We start from the raw sequence: 17,770 nt of genomic DNA on the forward strand, positions 1-17,770 counted from the left end.
GCTCCGCGCTGCGGCGTTACCTGTTAAGAAGCAGGGAGGCGGCGCTGAGACAGAGCAGCAGGAAGCAGAACAGCGGGTACTGGCGGCAGATCTCGCGTCCCACGTCCAGTCGCAGCCGCTGCTTCAGCTTCTGCCCCATCGTCCGCACCCAGGGCACCATCTCCGTAACTGCGAGGCCGAGACTGCGCTACTGGCTGAGACAGAGGTCAAGGCGACCCCCCATCCACACCTCGCGTCCCCGCCCCACCGACTTGGCGGCGCACACAGACGCCTACCGGCAGTTAGTCCCCGCAGGCTGCGGTCGCGTCCGGCTGGGCCCAGCCCCACGCCCCCCGCCGCGCGTGCGCGGCCGGCGTCCCCAGCCGACAAGAGGAACGGCCGTAGAACGTGCCCGAAGTCGTCACCCAGCTCAAAGCCTCTAGCGTCTCGCCGCTCCGCCCTCCTGGCGGGAGTAGCGCGCAGTCTTCCGTGGAAACTCTGACAACACTGGCGACCGGCCATTTCCGGGAATCAAAGGACAGCCCCAGCACCCAGTAACTGCCTGTATTGCGGAGGAGAGGGAAGAAGGTTGTAGGGAGCCCGGAAGAAACTACAGCACCCCGGTAGCCGCCAGGCGCTGCCTGAGGGGCAACCGCAGCTCGTGGAGCCTGCTGGGAACTGTAGTCTTCGTGACACGAACCCGCAGAGGGATGGAGCGGGTGGTAGCGTTTTCCCGACCCCGCAACGCTCCGCGCCTCACCGTACACTCGGCTCCGGGTGGGGGCAGGTCCGAGCTTTGCGTGACGCCTAAGGGAGAGGGGGATAGGAGGACGCCTTTGAGTCGGTATTTTAAAAGGGGTGTGTTGGGAGCTGGGGGGGTGGCGAGTAAAACAGCCCTAGAATAAAGACTACAACTCAACAGGCCGCCACCCCACCAACAAAATCTGTTTTGCGCGCTCATGGGCAAGGGTAGAGCTCAATTCACGCCGGCTCTGGGAGCCCAACCAAAATCCAAGTGCTTGGAAGAGGCAGGTTGGCAGATTAGGTAAAATCCCTCTTATACAGTCTCATGGGGTTTTCCCTTTACTAATTCATCACATTTCCAAATTTTTTTTTCTGTATTGTCCGCTACAATCAGAGATGCAGGAAGACTATTATCGCTAAAATTTACTTACGCGGTACAGACACTAAGCACTTTCATTTGACCTTCATGCATTCACCCCATGGTGTAGGTACAGTACTATAGTTTCAATCATTATACAGGCAAATTACTGAGACAGAAAGGAACTTAGGATCATAAAACTAACAAAGCCGGGATTTGAACACGTTCTAAAGACAGAGCCTGCGCCTGTCATCTCTTTCCTAGGATCTTATCCTTCAAAGTGGGGAAACAAATGTTTTTTAATGGTGTATGTAGTTTCATGAGTATTTTCCCGTATTACAAAAATATGCATTTTTAATGATGCATTATTATCCTTTATCATAATGTACCATCCTGTTCCATTATTGCTAACCACTAAAGTCCATTGATATTACCATCCTTGATGATAAACCTATGCACATTTCTAATTATTTAGAATCAACTTTAATACAATTACTGGGTCAAAGGGTAAAAACATTCTTGATACAGTCAAACTGCTTTGTAGAATGGTGGTACCAATTCCACAGTGGTGTATAAAAGTAAACAATTTCACTGATCCTCACGATTAGATATTATTGTCTAAACATCACAAATATACCTTTCTGTTTGTGACTAAACCATTTAAAAGACTACAGTGTAACATCATTGGAAAGCTTACCACTTTTTAATGTTTCTAGGTACATATTTAAACATTTATTAATTTCACTTTGGCAGTTTTTAAGCGTCTTTGAATTATCTGTTTATACTAAAATAGGTGTTGAGTGGATCTACATGTATCAAGTGCCTCCTATGGACTTGAGTGCTTTACACTTTTGTAAATTACTTTTTAAAAAACTAATCCCATGACAAATAATGTAAGTTATTAACCTGTCTGGTAAATTATGTTGCCTTTTATTTTGTTTAAAACTTTTGCTTCCTTTTAAAGCCTTATTTTGAAATTACTCTTTTCACCAAGAGCCAGTATATTTTAAAGACAAAATGTTTTGAGTTCTGTTCAAATCAGACATCACTACAACATCCAATTAAAAGACTTCTTTCCCATCTGATTTCTTAGAGGCAATTAGAATAAGTTAACTAGACAATAGATAATTTAAATTTCCAAATTGCTCTTATGATTAGAAAAGGAAAAAAAATGTAATAAACTTCAGCCATAAGGAAATTGTTTATGGCAGAGAATTTCCACACCTAAAGCAAGAAACATAATTCAATTTCTGTCACTACGGACCTCATCTAAGGAAATAACCTTTATTTCATTAAATGTCTTTAGCCTATGGTCTAGAATCCACCTTTACACGCACAGAGCTCGGAATTTTTTCCCCAACCTTGTTAAGTTCTGAACTTTTGAGAGGTTATATGGAATATCCACAATCAACCCTGGTTCTGAAACTAGCTCTATCTCCTACTAGCAACATGTTAGCAAGATTAACTTCATCTATCTCACTCCTACCTCAACTCTAAAACAGAGCTATTTTCACAAAACTGAGGTGGGGGGCGGGGGCAAAAATGGGTGGAAAGTACCTCTTAAATATCTCTGTACAATGCTTAACACAAAATTATTTTTTCAAATTTTATGGCTTTATGAACATGACAATAATGAGCTAAACCAATTAGCTTTTATTTGGATTACAACAACCTAAAATGAAAATGACATATTAAATACCTGATTTCTAGGAAAACCAAGGTCCAGAAAGGCTGGCTGCCTTCGCTAAACTTCTACATCTGCACCAATACAATAGTCAGTAGCCACATGTGGCCATTGAGCACTTGAAATGTGGTTTGTTGTGATGTTTAAAGTACCTATCACATTTCAAAGACTTAACCATGAAAACTGTATTAAATGTAAATTAAAATTAGTTTTAAGGCAATTACATATTAAATGTTTTGGAAATAACTGCCTAATTTTTACTTTACTGTAGCTAGAAACCTTAAAATTACATATGTAGCTTGCATTATATTTCTACTACACAGTACTGTTATAGACTCTGCTAGCTGTGGAGAGCCAGTACAATTAAATGTGTAAATTTTTTATAAATGCTACAAAGGTCACATATATGCTAGGTGTACACTGACAAACTATAAAAAGTTAAAACTTTGATAATGCATTTAAAGGGCTCATAGACATTAAACTGCAATCCAGTAATATGTCCATTATTTTAATGAATATATTTATTGAATAGCAAATAAGTGTAAGGCACTGTGCTAGATGTGGTGGCAGATACAATTAATTTAGATGCATTTTTTTCTGACCTCCAAAGGCTTACAATCTAGTGAAGCAAACAAGTCACATAAAATGTTATAAAGGGCAGCGGTTTTATACATAAAGACTGTAATCTTTTTTTTTTTTAAATGACAGTTAATGGCAAAAGGGAAATTTTTAGCTATAAAGATCTGGAAAGGCCTGTGGGAAATAATGTGAGCAAATAGGACTTTTCTGTTTTCACTTATAATTTGCAAAACTCATGAAGTACTAGGCAAAGTTTCCAAAATGCTTCTACTTAATTTAACCTGATTCTCCCCACCACACCAGCAAAATGCTTTTTATGTTGGTAAAGTAAGTTTGCAAGGTAATGATGAATACCTGAATTGCAGAAATTAGGCCTAAACTCTGATGACCCTGAATGTAAACCACATTTTAACGTGTTGAGGGTCATTATTTGTATGGCACAGGTATATCGGGAAGAGGATGGATATACTACACCCCGGGAGCCATTTCAGTCTCTCCCTTACAGATGCCTCCTATCACATGACAGGCATTTTCAAAGCCCTGTTTTTCCCTTGTCTCAAATGATCATGGTTTATATTTCACCTTTTGTGGCATTCCTAATGTTATTTTTACAGCCTTAATTTTACATTTCATAACACCCTCTTCTCCCCCACAACCTATCCCTCCATATCAACCTCTTGATAAAACACCTGTTAAAGAGGCCACTGAACTGCTTTCTTCCAAAAATGTTCCTTTCCTTGGTTTTCAAAACAAGAACTTATTACAATGGAAAATATGTAATTCAAGGAAAAGGAACATTAAGTAATTTTTACGAGTGGAGGGTCTGAGATGTTCAAAATGCAGTTATTTTCACATTTAACCCTCTTTTATTTTTATGGCCATGAGGTAAAACCTTCATTGGGAAGATACAAAGAACTAACAATGTTATAGAGCCAGTGGCTCAACTACAGATACTCCGTGGGTAAAAGACATGTTTTGATCATAAAATTCTGGATGGTCTCATTATCTTAGTACCAAAAAATTAACCATTTCATATTTGTAGTCGTTTTTCTAATTTATGATGAAATAGCCATCCTCTTAAGCCTCACTTTTGGAGAAGCAGGAAGCTAGTTATAATTTGAGAAAATGTAAATTAATAACTGCTTGGAAACTGAAAATATACTCACCTGTTGATGAATATTAACGATTAGAAAAAGCACTTATAATCCAACATCACCTTTCTCTTGTAGGCCAATGCTTTTGTTTACTTTTTAAACTACCCCTTAAATAAGTAAAACACTCCATCTTATTTCTGAACTACAGACAGTGGTTTCCTCTCATTAAAAAAAATGTTAACTATATCCTTCAAATGTTTAAATACACATTTCAACTGACTTCACTAACTTCATAAAATATTTTGGAAAAACTATGCAATCCTTACCTCTCACAAGCTATTTCCCAAAACATAAAAATTAAAGCTCTTCACTGTTGTCCTAAAAACCACCATGCAACCTTCAGAACTGTGAAAATCACTAATATTGGTACTTCAGCTCTTATTCTACTAGTAAGGGTTGCTACCAAATAATTAAAATCAGTTTTTACCTTCACTAAAAATAAACTTTTCCTCTTTTGGCAAGCTGATTCCAGAAAATAAACTCAAATTAATATATCTAAATATAAATCTTGAATAATAATTTTGAAAATTTTTATTGTAAAATTTTCCTTATATAGTCAAAGACAGTTACTATTTGAATTTTTCTTTAACTCATATGAACACAAGATTCTAAAACAGTCTGAATTTTTAGCATTATGTCCTATAGTCAATTTTGTGAAATAATTCAAGATATATCCTTAAGTACTCAAGACGATTAAGAACTCTGCTGTCCCCAGATGTTCAGAGAACAGTTCTATCACTTCTATTTTTAGTTAAAAACAAAACAAAAAAATGCTTATATATAGTTAAAAACATCAGCTTTCAGTTATTTCTTGTGGCTAAAAAGAAAGCTTTAGGAATGCTCACAGAAACACTGATGGCAGAACTAGAGCAATTTTTGTGGGGCATTTAAGTAGCTTCAGAGTTAAGACACTTAGGAGAAATATCCCTATCTAGATAGTCCCTTGCAAGTACTGTGTTTTCAAATGTTAACATAATTATTTTTAAATTGGTTTAAATCTATTTACTCTTCAGCCTCTGCCAAGTTTCATCGTGTTTCTACTATGTAAAGCAACATATGAAACTATTACTTACCATGGTGGAGGAAAGAAGATTGTAATTACCAGATGCACACTCCCAAAAACATTGTAAGGGTAGCAGTAATAATTTAAACGATTCTGAAGGTTCCTGCTATTGCAAAGCATAGAAATATCAGATTTTCAAGTGACATCAGATGTTTTAAAACTGTGGCTTTCAGCCTAGGCAACATGGTGAAACCTCTCTACATGAAAAAAATCAACAACAAAAATTAGGGGCCAAGCACGGTGGCACATGCCTGTAATCTAAGCATTTTAGGAGGCAGAGACAGGCAGATCACTTGAGGTCAGGAGTTCCAGACCAGCCTGGGCAACATGGTGAAACCTCGTCTTTCCTAAAAATACAAAAATTAGCCAGGCATGGTGGTGCATGCCTATATTCCCAGCTACTCGAGAGGCTGAGGCAGGAGAATCACTTGAACTCAGGAGGTGGAGGTTGCAGTGAGCTGATATCATGCCACTGCACTTCAGCCTGGGTGACAGAGCAAGACTCTGCCTCAAAAAAACAAAAAAAATTAGCCGGGTGTAGTGGCAAACACCTGTGGTCCCAGGCTGAGGTGGGAGGATCCCTTGAGCCCCAGAGGTCGAGGCTGCAGAGAGCCGAGATGCTGCCACTTCAACCCAGCCTGGGCAACAGAGCAAGACAAAAAAAAATAATAAAAGTATACTTTTGCTCCTGAAGTTACCTTTAAGCAGAGGCTGATAAATTTTTTGTATCACAAACCAATACCACAATAAAGGCTGGACACAGTGGCACATGCCTGTATTCACAGCACTTTGGAAGGCTGAGGTGAGCGGATCACTTGAAGTGAGGAGTTTGAGACCAGCCTGGCCAACATGGCAAAACTCTGTCTCTACTAAAAAATACAAAAATTAGCTGGGCGTGGTGGCACGTGCCTGTAATCCCAGCTACTCATGAGGCTGAGGCTGAAGAATCGCTTGAACTCGGGAGGTAGAGGTTGCAGTCAGCCGAGATTGCACCATTGCACTCCAGTCTGGGTGACAGAGCCAGACTCCGTCTCAAAAAAACAAAACCAAGAAAAGAAAAATCAGCTAATAGCCTTATTTGCCCCAGAAGGCAAAGCCAAGACTTTTATCTTAATGTTCTCCAAACTGTACTTTTTCCTCAGGGATATGATGTTGGTAGTTCTAATGTGCCTATAGTAAAATGATTTTAACCTATTTTGGTTGAAGAAAATGGGGCAGAATTCCAGACATCAGAAGCTGAGAGATGAGCCAAAGAAACACAAGGCAGGCAGTTTCTTTAGACAGTATTAATGGAAAATTAAACTAGAAAGATGAACTGGGGCCAAACTATAAAACTTTAAAATTACATATGTGGTTTGCATTTCATTTCTATTTGACAATACTGTTGTAGACTCTGGAGCTAGATGTAGAGAACTAGCAAAATTAAATGTGCCACTTAGTAGTTTAACTTATTTATAAGGAGTTATGCCAGATCTGAACTTCCTAAAGGACTGGTAGTACTTGGATAGAGAGGACATTTCAGGCCTCTTCAAGTAAATGATCAAATGTGACTGGATATGAAGTGAGAAATTAATGAGACAGTTGCTGATGGAGAAGAGCACTTGAATGTGTTCAGCAGACAGCTGAAATGCAGAACTGCACGTAACAGAGATCAAGCAAGCCCTGACACTAAAAGAGGAGTCCACACAGATGTGATATGGGACTCTAATGTAGATGTGATCAGGGAAGCAAGTATACAGGGAAAAAGGAAAATAAGAACAGGTAAGGATGGAAGATGAGATAACCTGGCAAAGTGCCAAGATTTTTAAAGAAGGTTAATGTAATAAATGCCTAAGGGTTACATCTTTAAAATATATAATTTTCATATGGGGACACTGGTATCCTGTGAACAACTCTTAAAAAGAGAGGGAAGGCCGGACGCAGTGGCTCATGCCTGTAATCACAGCACTTTAGGAGGCCAAGGCGGGCAGGTGATCACCTGAGGCGGGAGTTGAGACCAGCCTGACCAATATGGTGAAACCTAGTTTCTATTTAAAATACGAAAAATTAGCCAGGCATGGTGGCTATAATCCCAGCTACTTTGGAGACTAAGGTGGGAGAATCACCTGAAACCGGGAGGCGAAGGTTGCAGTGAGCCGAGATAGCGCCACTGCACTCCAGCCTGAGTGCAACAGAGACTGTACTTAAAAGAGGTATCATTCCAAAACCACCAAGCTCACTAGAAAAGGTGCAATAAAATGCTTTACTGATAATTAAATATGTGGACTTTCAGCCTAAAGACAGTTTACTTGGGGAGAGTCACTGGTAATCAGAACACTGATGCTATTTTGGACTATATGGTGGCCCTGTAATTGTTAGAGAACAATTATTAACATAAATAAAATCTAGGAGGTTGGTTTAGCAGTTAGACTGTTTTGTATTTACTTATCAGGTTCATTCATCTATTAGCATTGAGAATTTTGACTAGAATTTCAAAACTAAGAAACTTAGAATAAATGAACACCTATTCTAAAACTTTTTAAAATGGAGTTACTCCCACAAAAGTAGATTCATGTATAAGCTAACATCTATATGGTTCAGGTTAACTCCCAATTCATGCATTAACATGGTAATTTAGGGAAATTTGGGAATAACTTGGAATAATGCTTTGTGGACTGAGAGCTTGATAGTTTTCCTCCTCAGAATATAAGAAAATATACGCTTCAGTGTTAGCTTCCTCAACTTTCAAGAGTCATATTTACCCTGTCTTTCCCTCAAAGAGCTATCACAAAAATAATGTACCAAATGTTCATATATGTAAGGTATTACAGGGTGAATTGTCTACTTTTTAATGCAACATTTATTCTTTTGTGAAAATAAATCTCCACATAAAAGCATGAATGAAATAACGTCAAAAGTCCTCTAGGCAGAATTTTCAAAAAAAAAAAAAAGACACGATCCTATAAATCCTGTATTCATAGGATATAATTGAGAGCTGGAAAAATATCTTTTTACAAGGAAACTCAGGCTCAGAGAGGTTAAATGTTTATACGTAGCTGCTTCCATTAAATGGCCCAATGACTAACAGATTTTCAGTGTCTCATCCAGAACTCCTGAAAAAACTACCTAAGTCGTTGAAATTAGAAAACTACATTAATGCACAGACAGCATTTTACTTCACCAACCTATACCTTTGTAAGTATATGTGGAAAATAAATATACAAGCCAGATCAGGTTTGTTAGAATGGGAAAGCCATATGAATAAATGACCCGACTGTAAGAAATTAAGAGCATTTTATGTCCATAAATTTTAACTAAAAGATCTAGGTCTATTAAAGATTTATTTCCCTCTTTAGTTTCCTATTATGTGTGTATATATCTATCAATGTATGTACATTTGTATGTGTGACTAGTCAGATACTGTTACCACTGAAAAATTAGCCAAAATTAGGCTGGGCACAGTGGTTCACGCTTGTAATCCCAGCACTTTGGAAGGCCGAGGCAGGCGGATGGCCGGAGGTCAGGAGTTTGAGACCAGCCTGGCCAACATGGTGAAACCCCATCTCTACTAAAAATACAAAAATTAGCTGAGCGGTAGTCCAGCTACTTGGGAGGCTGAGGCATGAGAATCACTTGAACCCAGGAGGCAGAGGCTGCAATGAGCCGAGATCTCACCATTTGCACCCCAGTCTGTCGACAGAGCAAGACTCCTTCTCAAAAAAAAAAAAAAAAAAAAAAAAAATTAGCCAAGATTGTTGGTACCAGAAACCTTTCAAGTCAGTTTCTTCCTTGGTATCAGCCAATATTTAATATCACAAAACCTAATTAAGAACTGTTTTGATAGCTTGAAGCCAAAGTGACTCAAGAAGTTTGACTTGCCTTTATGTAGAAAATCAGACTCCCTAATCACCAGAGTTGACAGAAGTATAGAATATATTCCAGAAGTAAATTAACGTGAATTTTCGTCAAACCCCAGAACATCAAATCTGGAAAGTAGGTTTGAGATCCCTGCCACAATAAGGAATGAAGTTTCATTACCTGCCAAAAATTTTGCCTTGCTGAAAATAACAAGACAGAAAGGCAAACTGTTAAAATAGAATGGGGAAAAAGAAATTCTCAATGGTTTAGTTTTAAATGTTCAGAAACTAAATGTGAAAACATTTTCTGAACCTATTTCCAAAAAGGCCTTTCAGGCCAGGTACAGTGGCTCACACCTGTAACCCCAACACACTGGGAGGCAAGGCAGGAGGATCACTTGAGCCCAGTTTGAGACCAGCCTCAGCAACATAGGGAGACCTCATCTCTCCAAAAAATAAAAAAATTGGCCGGGCATGGTGGCTCACACCTATAAGCCCAGCACTTTGGGAGGCAGAGGCAGGCGGATCACCTGAGATCAGGAGTTGAAGACCAGCTTGGCCAACATGGTGAAACCCCATCTCTACTAAAAATACAAAAATTAGCTGGGCATGGTTGGCGGGCGCCTGTAATCCCAGCTCCTCAGGAGGCTGAGTTGGGAGAATCACTTGAACCCAGGAGGCAGGGGTTGCAGTGAGCCGAGATCACGCCATTGCACTCCAGCCTAGGAAACGAGCGAAACTCCGTCTCAAAAGAAATAAAAATTAGCCAGGCATGGTGGCACACATCCATGGTCCCAGCTATTAGGAGGCTGAAGTGGAAGGATTGCTTGAGCCGGGGAGGTTAAGGCTGCAGTGAGCCATGATTGCACCACTGCCCTCCAGCCTGGGCAACAGAGACCCTGTCTCAAAAACAACAAAACAAAAAAAGGTCTTCCAAAATAATATGCTTTTCCCAATTAAGAATGTCACTAAATTTGCATCCTTAGTCACAAAATGTCCTCTTTGTACCTGTTCTCTTTCCAAGTAAGACTTACTCACTTTTCCAAGACAATATATTTTAAATGAGCAGTGATATGGAAGTGATCATACAGATTAAGATTTCTCCTAATTCAGGAAGTGGCACCATGCTACTGTATTTTACTACCAGTTCTATTTTAAAACTAGCACCTTTTATACTAAGTTGCACAATTTAGATACAAAAGATAAATTCATATTCCTTCATACAAAAGATGATGAGGCTCATATTAATTTTGCTACAAACAACAGGAGCCACTTTCCATGGGAGGGATGAGTGGGAAGGAAAAAGCAAGACCTCCTAGTTTGTAGGAGTGAAAGGGCTGAGACTTGACAGTGGTAAAATTGCTTTTAGGGTCTACCTCCCTCTCAAAGTGAGTAACCTGAGAGCAGTCAGAACTCCTGCAATTGAAAACTCTTCTGACACTGGAGAGGGTACCCTACTTGCCTCACTACTCCCACAAAAGCTAAAAATAAAGGCTACTAGTCCTCATTTTCTCACACACACAGAACGTGCAGTAAGCCATCTCAGTAGACAAGTCAACACGTTTTCCTAATATCCTTCTTTGATAAATATGAATAAAGAATCACCAAATGTCCGAGGAAATCAGAAGCACAAAGAGCAAACTGATGTGAACTAATATTTCAATGCATCATATAAGAAACTAGTAACTTTTAAAATTTTTAGCATTCAAGAGTGAGCAAGACTGTGCATATATAAACTGCTGTGATGGACAAGGATGGGCAAGTACATTACATATGTTGTTTTGCCTCTCTTCAGTCTAGAGGCAAGTATAAGGTAATCAGTTGTAAAGTATTATAATCCTGACAGTAAGAAAGGAAGGATATCTAACAGGAAGTGGAAAATGAAGGAAAACAAAACTACTCAGTGTACTATTTCCTTATCTTATGAGAATCAGAGATGCTACAATTCATTTAAGTAGAGACTTAAGTGTATTTCAAGTAATAAACGTAACCAAGAGACCAGGCACAGTGGCTCATGCCTGTAATCCTAGCACTTTGGGAGGCTGAGGCAGGACTGCTTGAGCCCAGGAGTTCGAGGCTGCAGTGAGCTATGACAGTGCCACCACAGATTTCCAGCCTGGATAACAGAGCAAGACCTTTTTTTTTTTTTTTGAGACAGAGTCTCACTCTGTTGCCCAGGCTGGAGTGCAGTGGCGCCATCTCGGCTCACTGCAACCTCCGCCTCCCAGGTTCAAGCGATTCTCCTGACTCTCCGGACTTTTTTATTATTGTTATTTTTAGTAGAGAGAGGGTTTCACTATGTTGGCCAGACGCCAGGCTGGTCTCAAACTCCTGACCTCAGGTGATCTGTTCCCTGGGCCTCCCAAAGTGCTGGGATTACAGGCAGGAGCCACCATGCCCGGCCAACCATATCTCTTAAAAAAATAAAATAAATTTTAAGAGAGAACTAAAGAGAGGAGATATCTGGGAGTGGACACCATGGAAAGGTCCTTCTAGATTTTAAAAAATCAAGTTAAAACATCAACTAAGCATAAACATAAATACCACTTTTACTCACACTACTGATATTAGGAGGTATATATAGTATAGTGAAATAATACCTTAAATTCAGAGCCTCACTATTCAGGTTATTGAATTTCAGCTACCTATCAATTGGTAGGTAAATATAAGGCTATTCATATGTATGTAACCATTTCTCTAAGTTATTTTAAGATAGAGTAAGCAATATACACTACCCTCGGAAACAGCTGCTTTCAACACCTTTTTTAGTTATCTAGGCTTCATGCTTTTTCTCAAGTATCATTATTCCCTCACCTTCAAATTGCTATGCAAAAGAACCTCATAAAAACTTTAGACTCAAAACCAACCAGACGCTCATTAGCAAAACAGTTCCATCTTGAAGTACCCCCTCCTCACCTCATAAAGAATTTATAGACAGGGGGCTTATAAATTGATACTGTCTTGTTCAGCAGCACAGATTAAACTACACATCAGCATAAAGGAAAACTGATGCACTGGATTCTGTTAAGTTCACTGCTAAAAATGATTTATGAGCACCCTTTTCCTCTTAATTTCAAATAAGGAAAACAGTCACTTACACATACGGTTATTTTAACATATAAAAAAAATCTACAAGTCACAAGGCCAACTGTTCCCTCAAGACAATTTTATAATTTTTTAAAATGTCACGTTGATGATTTAAATGTGGATCTTCATCTTAATTTACTTAAATCATTAGCACTTTGTGATCATTTTTAAAAGCTTTCCATGCTGTAAATTAAGTGGTTCGAAATATTTGATTCCCTTTGTCAAGTTCTCATGTCACAAGTCTAATTTGGCAAATAAACTAAACTTCCACCCAACTGAACAACATTTTAAATATTTTTAAATGCCTGCCTACTCAGATTTCCCTGCCCTTCGAGGAGCTTCCATTCTAAAATGAGGTAAAATAAATCAAAGAAATTTACCACAAAATGTACTAGTAATTTAAAGACTAATCAATAGACAGTAAGCAAAAAAGGGAAAAATAATACTAACTACAGTATCTGCTTGCTGTGCCCCTTTGTTGATCCTCTCCCAAATGCTAAGTAAATCTCCAGGAAACCAGAGATCAACTAGGATCTGTTACATGACAATTTTACAATAAAGGCTGTTCATCTTTTAATTCCATGTTTAACTGTACTGAAGTTAGGCAGGAAACCAAAAGGGAACGGAACCTGTCTTTAGTACTGTTGAAGAACTCCTAGGAACTTAATTTCTGCAAATTTATGTGAATTTTTACTATTTCAAGGAAAAAAGCAAAGGAGGTAGAGGTATGAACGAAATTTGCCAAAACTACACTGTATACATGTGGCTCTAGAGTGGAAATGAAAAGTGTATTCTGCCATTTTTATAGATGACCTTTAACATGGTTTATTTCTGGTTTTCCTCTAAGTATATTCCAAATATTAAATAAAACTGAGAAATACAATTTGTACATATGCTTTTCTAATTTTTCATGACGTGTTAAACTTAAACCAACTGGAGGCCTAATTCCTGAGTCTTCCAATTAAAGCAACAATTAACATAAATACTGACATATTAAAGATATTCTCTTAAAAATGATGTCATAAGGGTTTTAGTATACAGATGCACCTAGCTTTAGCAAATTTGTGTTTAAATGATGCAGTACTCAAATTCCATGTTATTCAAATTTCAACTTAAAGTTAACACCATTAATGAGCCATAACATGTATGTTGGAACTCTTCTTGTGTATCATAGTGTTTCTATAGTTACAAGACCTAATCTTACTATATGGAACCTACAAAACTCTAACAAATTTATTATTGTCAGCAAGCCCTGGTCTTATTCTTCAATCTGTGGTGACAACTTGTCCACACCAAATACTTTTGCCCTTCTGCCCTGAAAACTCAAAAACTGCACATCAAAAATGATATAAAACGCCAAATCCCTTAGGTTTCCTAAAATTCTCTCCAAAACGAGTTTGTCACAACAATCTCCTTTTCAGAATACAGCTGAAAGCCTAAAAAAAGGCAAGAGATGACAATTCATAAACATTACAGATAACCTTTATAACTCCTTTCTAGATTAGAACTTGTTGTAAGCCACTTTATAGACAAAGTAGAAAATCAGACTGTCAATTAAGTTTACAGTATATTATCCTAAAATAACCTTATTTTGATCCCAGTGTTAGAAACCCATTTTAGGAAGCTATAACACTTGGAGACACTAATTTCCAAAATGGTTTATTAGGACTTCTCCCACACTCAAAGTCAAACTTCCAGGACTGTTCTGAAATGATGAAAGCTTGTTTTCAATAATCAATATAAATGTTGTTAATCCAAAATAGAAACTAAACCCTGCACTAAGTGACCTAAAAAGTCTTGTCCTGATGGAAGTGGCCAAAACTCCTTGTCCCGCAACCAAGAAATCCTAGGGGTATAAGCTAAAACCCACAAATATATTGACAAGTCCCCGATTCTTTCCAAATTACTAACTTTATCAAATCCAATGGCAAGTACGTGACAACAGAATGTTTCCATCAAAAATTAAGACCAGCCTAATACATTTATTCTATTCATCTTCCAGTAATGTGATTGCAACTGAGGATATCTTGAGGAATTTTTCACCATTGGCTAGTTACTTCGAATGTATGGATAATCAAAGGGCGACAGACCTCTAAAGATTCCAAGTGTCTACTTAAAAGCTGTTAAGTGAAGAGTGATGAAATGGAGGACACCCACAATAATTCTTGGACTCCTGGAGATCCTAAGACATGCTACAAAAATAGGTCTTTATTCTTAGGAAAATATAGTCAGAGCTAGCTTCCTTATGCTATACATAAAATCTTAACATCAGAGGCAGTACAGATAGTACAGATAGTTTTTGAACTGATCTCCAAACAAGCACAAACCCACTACGTTGAAAAGAACAGGTAATTTGAGGTTTTTGGCAAAAGACAGTACTTCACACATCTAATCCAAATCAAAGGGCCTGCAGACAGTTTTCAGTGAGATGAAAGGAATGAAATAAATATAAATTCTATGGATAAATAAAACACAATTTAAATAAGCTAACAGAACTAATTTTTTTAAATAAAAATACTAGTCAGGTACAAGCTTTTGTTTCTCAATGCCAGACTTCTAAATATTTACCAGACTACTGTTAATATTAAAAACCTAATCTTTGACCCAGAGCGTTAGTAATAATACTGGTTTGCATCTGCAAAATTTTCAAACTGAATGCTTCTGGTCCTGAAAAATATTTTAGGTGTATTACTGAAGGCAGACTGTGGTGCTAATAGAATTTAAGTCTTAAATACTTTTAAAAAGTGACAGACCCCAAAAGTCCATCTACTAATTTGCTAGTTAAAAAATGCCTGTGAGCACTGCTTCATAATTAGCATCTTAAGAAAAGTAGTGGCATGCCCTATTGAGTGGTATGATCACTGAGTAATTAATACACCTTAAAACAATATCCCCACAAGTCTGTTTCTTTTATGTATTTGTCACTTAAGTTCTTTAGTCATTAATTTTACACCCACCAGTAAATTCCTATGGCCAGATGAAAATTTTGTGGTATACATAATTAGAGAGAAAATGATCATGGTGGGTATTCCTGTAAGTTTTACGAACTTGAGAAGTTTTAGCACCCTCTCCTAAATGTATGAAGCCCTTCTATTTAATTTCTCCCCTTAAAATAGAGACTACGTAAAATACTCTGTAATAAGAAGGGATCTTTTGCTATGTTTCTGACAACTTTTGGCTTCGCAGTCAAAAAAGCTGTTCTGAATGTGTCAATTTTTGCCTATCTAGCTTGATGTTCATTCTATTCTTTAAAAACTTTTATATACAATAACTCAGATCACCCCATCAATCCATTTCTATGTTGTTCCTATTTTATCATGAGGAAACTTTACATTTTAAGTCAGATTCACAGTAACTGGTAGAAAAGTTTCTTAAGCTAAAATTGCAATCATGAGTGTACAACAGTTTTGTGTCTGCACACTCAATTTTCGCTTCATTTTTAACATCTGATTCAGTGGCAATGGCTGAAAACCTTCCACAAAAAGCATGCTTGGGAGAATATATCTAACAAAATTTTCTCACAAAGCAACTTTCTGAAAACTGATAACCTAAATTTATGATCACTTTTGATTGCCAAGTAGTCTGCAGAAACAAAATCTTGCGTCTGTTTTGGTTAGATAACTTAGGTTTTCTTTTTAACATCAGAATGCTTTAAGAATACATTTTTTACCCCAAGGAAGGGACTTGACTCGGATTTAAGACCCTTTCCTTGACAATATACAAAATTTCTTTTAACTTATCACTGTCCATTCTTTGAAGCTGTCAAAGCCAAGAACCCATAAACAAATCACAAATAGCAATAACCTACATTAGTTAACATTCCCCCTTTAACATGTTGACATTTTTACTAAAGGATTAGTTATTTTTGCATTTCCATTTCTCATATCCCATGACATTCCATATAAATTGCATTATTGCTTTATAGGCCACACAACATTCAAAAGTATGTTTATATGCATTGCCTGTTTTTCCTTGATCTGATAAGACTTTGATACTGATTTTACTACAGAAATTTAAGTTTGAAAATACCACAGTTAGTATTTCTTCTCAGAACGTTAATTGTTCACATCACTAATCACTACATGCATATTTAGCTCTGATTATATTGCTCAAAAACTGCACCCATTATCAGAACAGTGCAAATGATATTTAATTTTAAAAGTAATTATAATGGCTTGAATTCAAAGTCATTCAAATGAACACTGTCAAGTAATTTCACTTGATGTGTATATATTTCATCACCACTGTTTACATTACCCTTCTTTAAGTATAACCATCAATTCTTCACAATTTTTTATCAGTTTCCCTCCCAAGTCCCCAAACTAAGAATGCCAAATAGTCTTGAAAACCCAGAGCTCCATATTTTAATGTTTTCTTAAGAACACATTTGTGAACTCACAAAAGTGTTCCTCTTTCAACTTTGACAATGCAGTTCTTACTTTAAGTAAACAAACCTGTCCTAAAATCCCAACAAGTAATTCTGAGAACTTAAACACCTTGACAGTGTCCCTTAAAAATGCTATGACAGTAAAGTGCCAATAGGCATGGCAATGACCTCTTAGATGGGATCATTTAACTCCTTGGAACTGGGAAATGCCAGCACCAAGGATTACACTGAGATTCAATTTTACTGAAGGCTACATTTAGTTTACCCACTTTCCACAACCTATTATATTCATTATGTTAGAATGAAATGTAAATGTTTTGTGTAGCCCTCAAACTTACACTAAGTTTTGAGAGAGATGTACTTTAAAAAAGCACGGGGTAATATATAAAATCAGTGGCAGAAAGTTTCATTAAGCACCAGGAACTAATTTTTGTCACCCCATACTCATTTTGTAGATAAGTTTCAATAACCGGCAAGGCACATTTACATATATTCCAATGAATACTTATTGACAAATTTTAAATTACACTCTATGTCCCAGCTATCCCAGTAACTGACATACAACATACTAAAATGATTTATTTAGATAACAAAAAACCAATTAATGTGAAACATACAGGCTATTGGCAACCACTATTCTAAAATTATGTAAGTACAAATAAACATACTGAAATGTGTGCAATTCTAAGTTTTTAAACCAGAAGATTTCTACACTAACACACATTTATATTAATGACACATAAAAAAAATAAAAACTTTATTACAAAAATAAGTTACACTCGCCTCCAGCTTACAGTATAAAACAATTTTATTTGCAGGAATGCAAAATGATTGTTTGCCATGAGCATTTTGAACATATGACATGTCTAATTTTCTTGTTAAATTTGCATTTACTGGGG

At 37.5% G+C, this 17,770-nt stretch overlaps 2 protein-coding genes across 34 annotated transcripts in view; both read right to left on the minus strand.

Moving 5' to 3' along the window:
- SNX14 (sorting nexin 14) overlaps positions 1-11,560 on the minus strand; it is a 102,297-nt gene extending 90,737 nt beyond the window's left edge. For 4 of the 28 annotated variants that reach the window (XM_024247878.3, XM_054556833.2, XM_024247875.3 and 1 more), the window contains exon 1: positions 21-11,549. In XM_024247878.3, the coding sequence (XP_024103646.1) occupies positions 21-160 (140 nt within the window). In that variant the 5' untranslated portion in view covers positions 161-11,549. 28 annotated transcript variants of the gene reach the window in all.
- Positions 11,561-14,672: 3,112 nt separating this feature from the next.
- The window catches only part of SYNCRIP (synaptotagmin binding cytoplasmic RNA interacting protein), a 35,493-nt gene continuing 32,395 nt past the window's right edge, over positions 14,673-17,770 (minus strand). For all 6 annotated transcript variants that reach the window (XM_063724894.1, XM_054557829.2, XM_009242055.4 and 3 more), the window contains one exon: positions 14,673-17,770. This exon is cut by the window's right edge. The gene's annotated coding sequence lies outside the window, so the exon portion shown is untranslated.

This window comes from Pongo abelii, chromosome 5, assembly GCF_028885655.2.
Source record: "Pongo abelii isolate AG06213 chromosome 5, NHGRI_mPonAbe1-v2.0_pri, whole genome shotgun sequence".
NCBI classification, from domain to species: Eukaryota; Metazoa; Chordata; class Mammalia; order Primates; family Hominidae; genus Pongo; species Pongo abelii.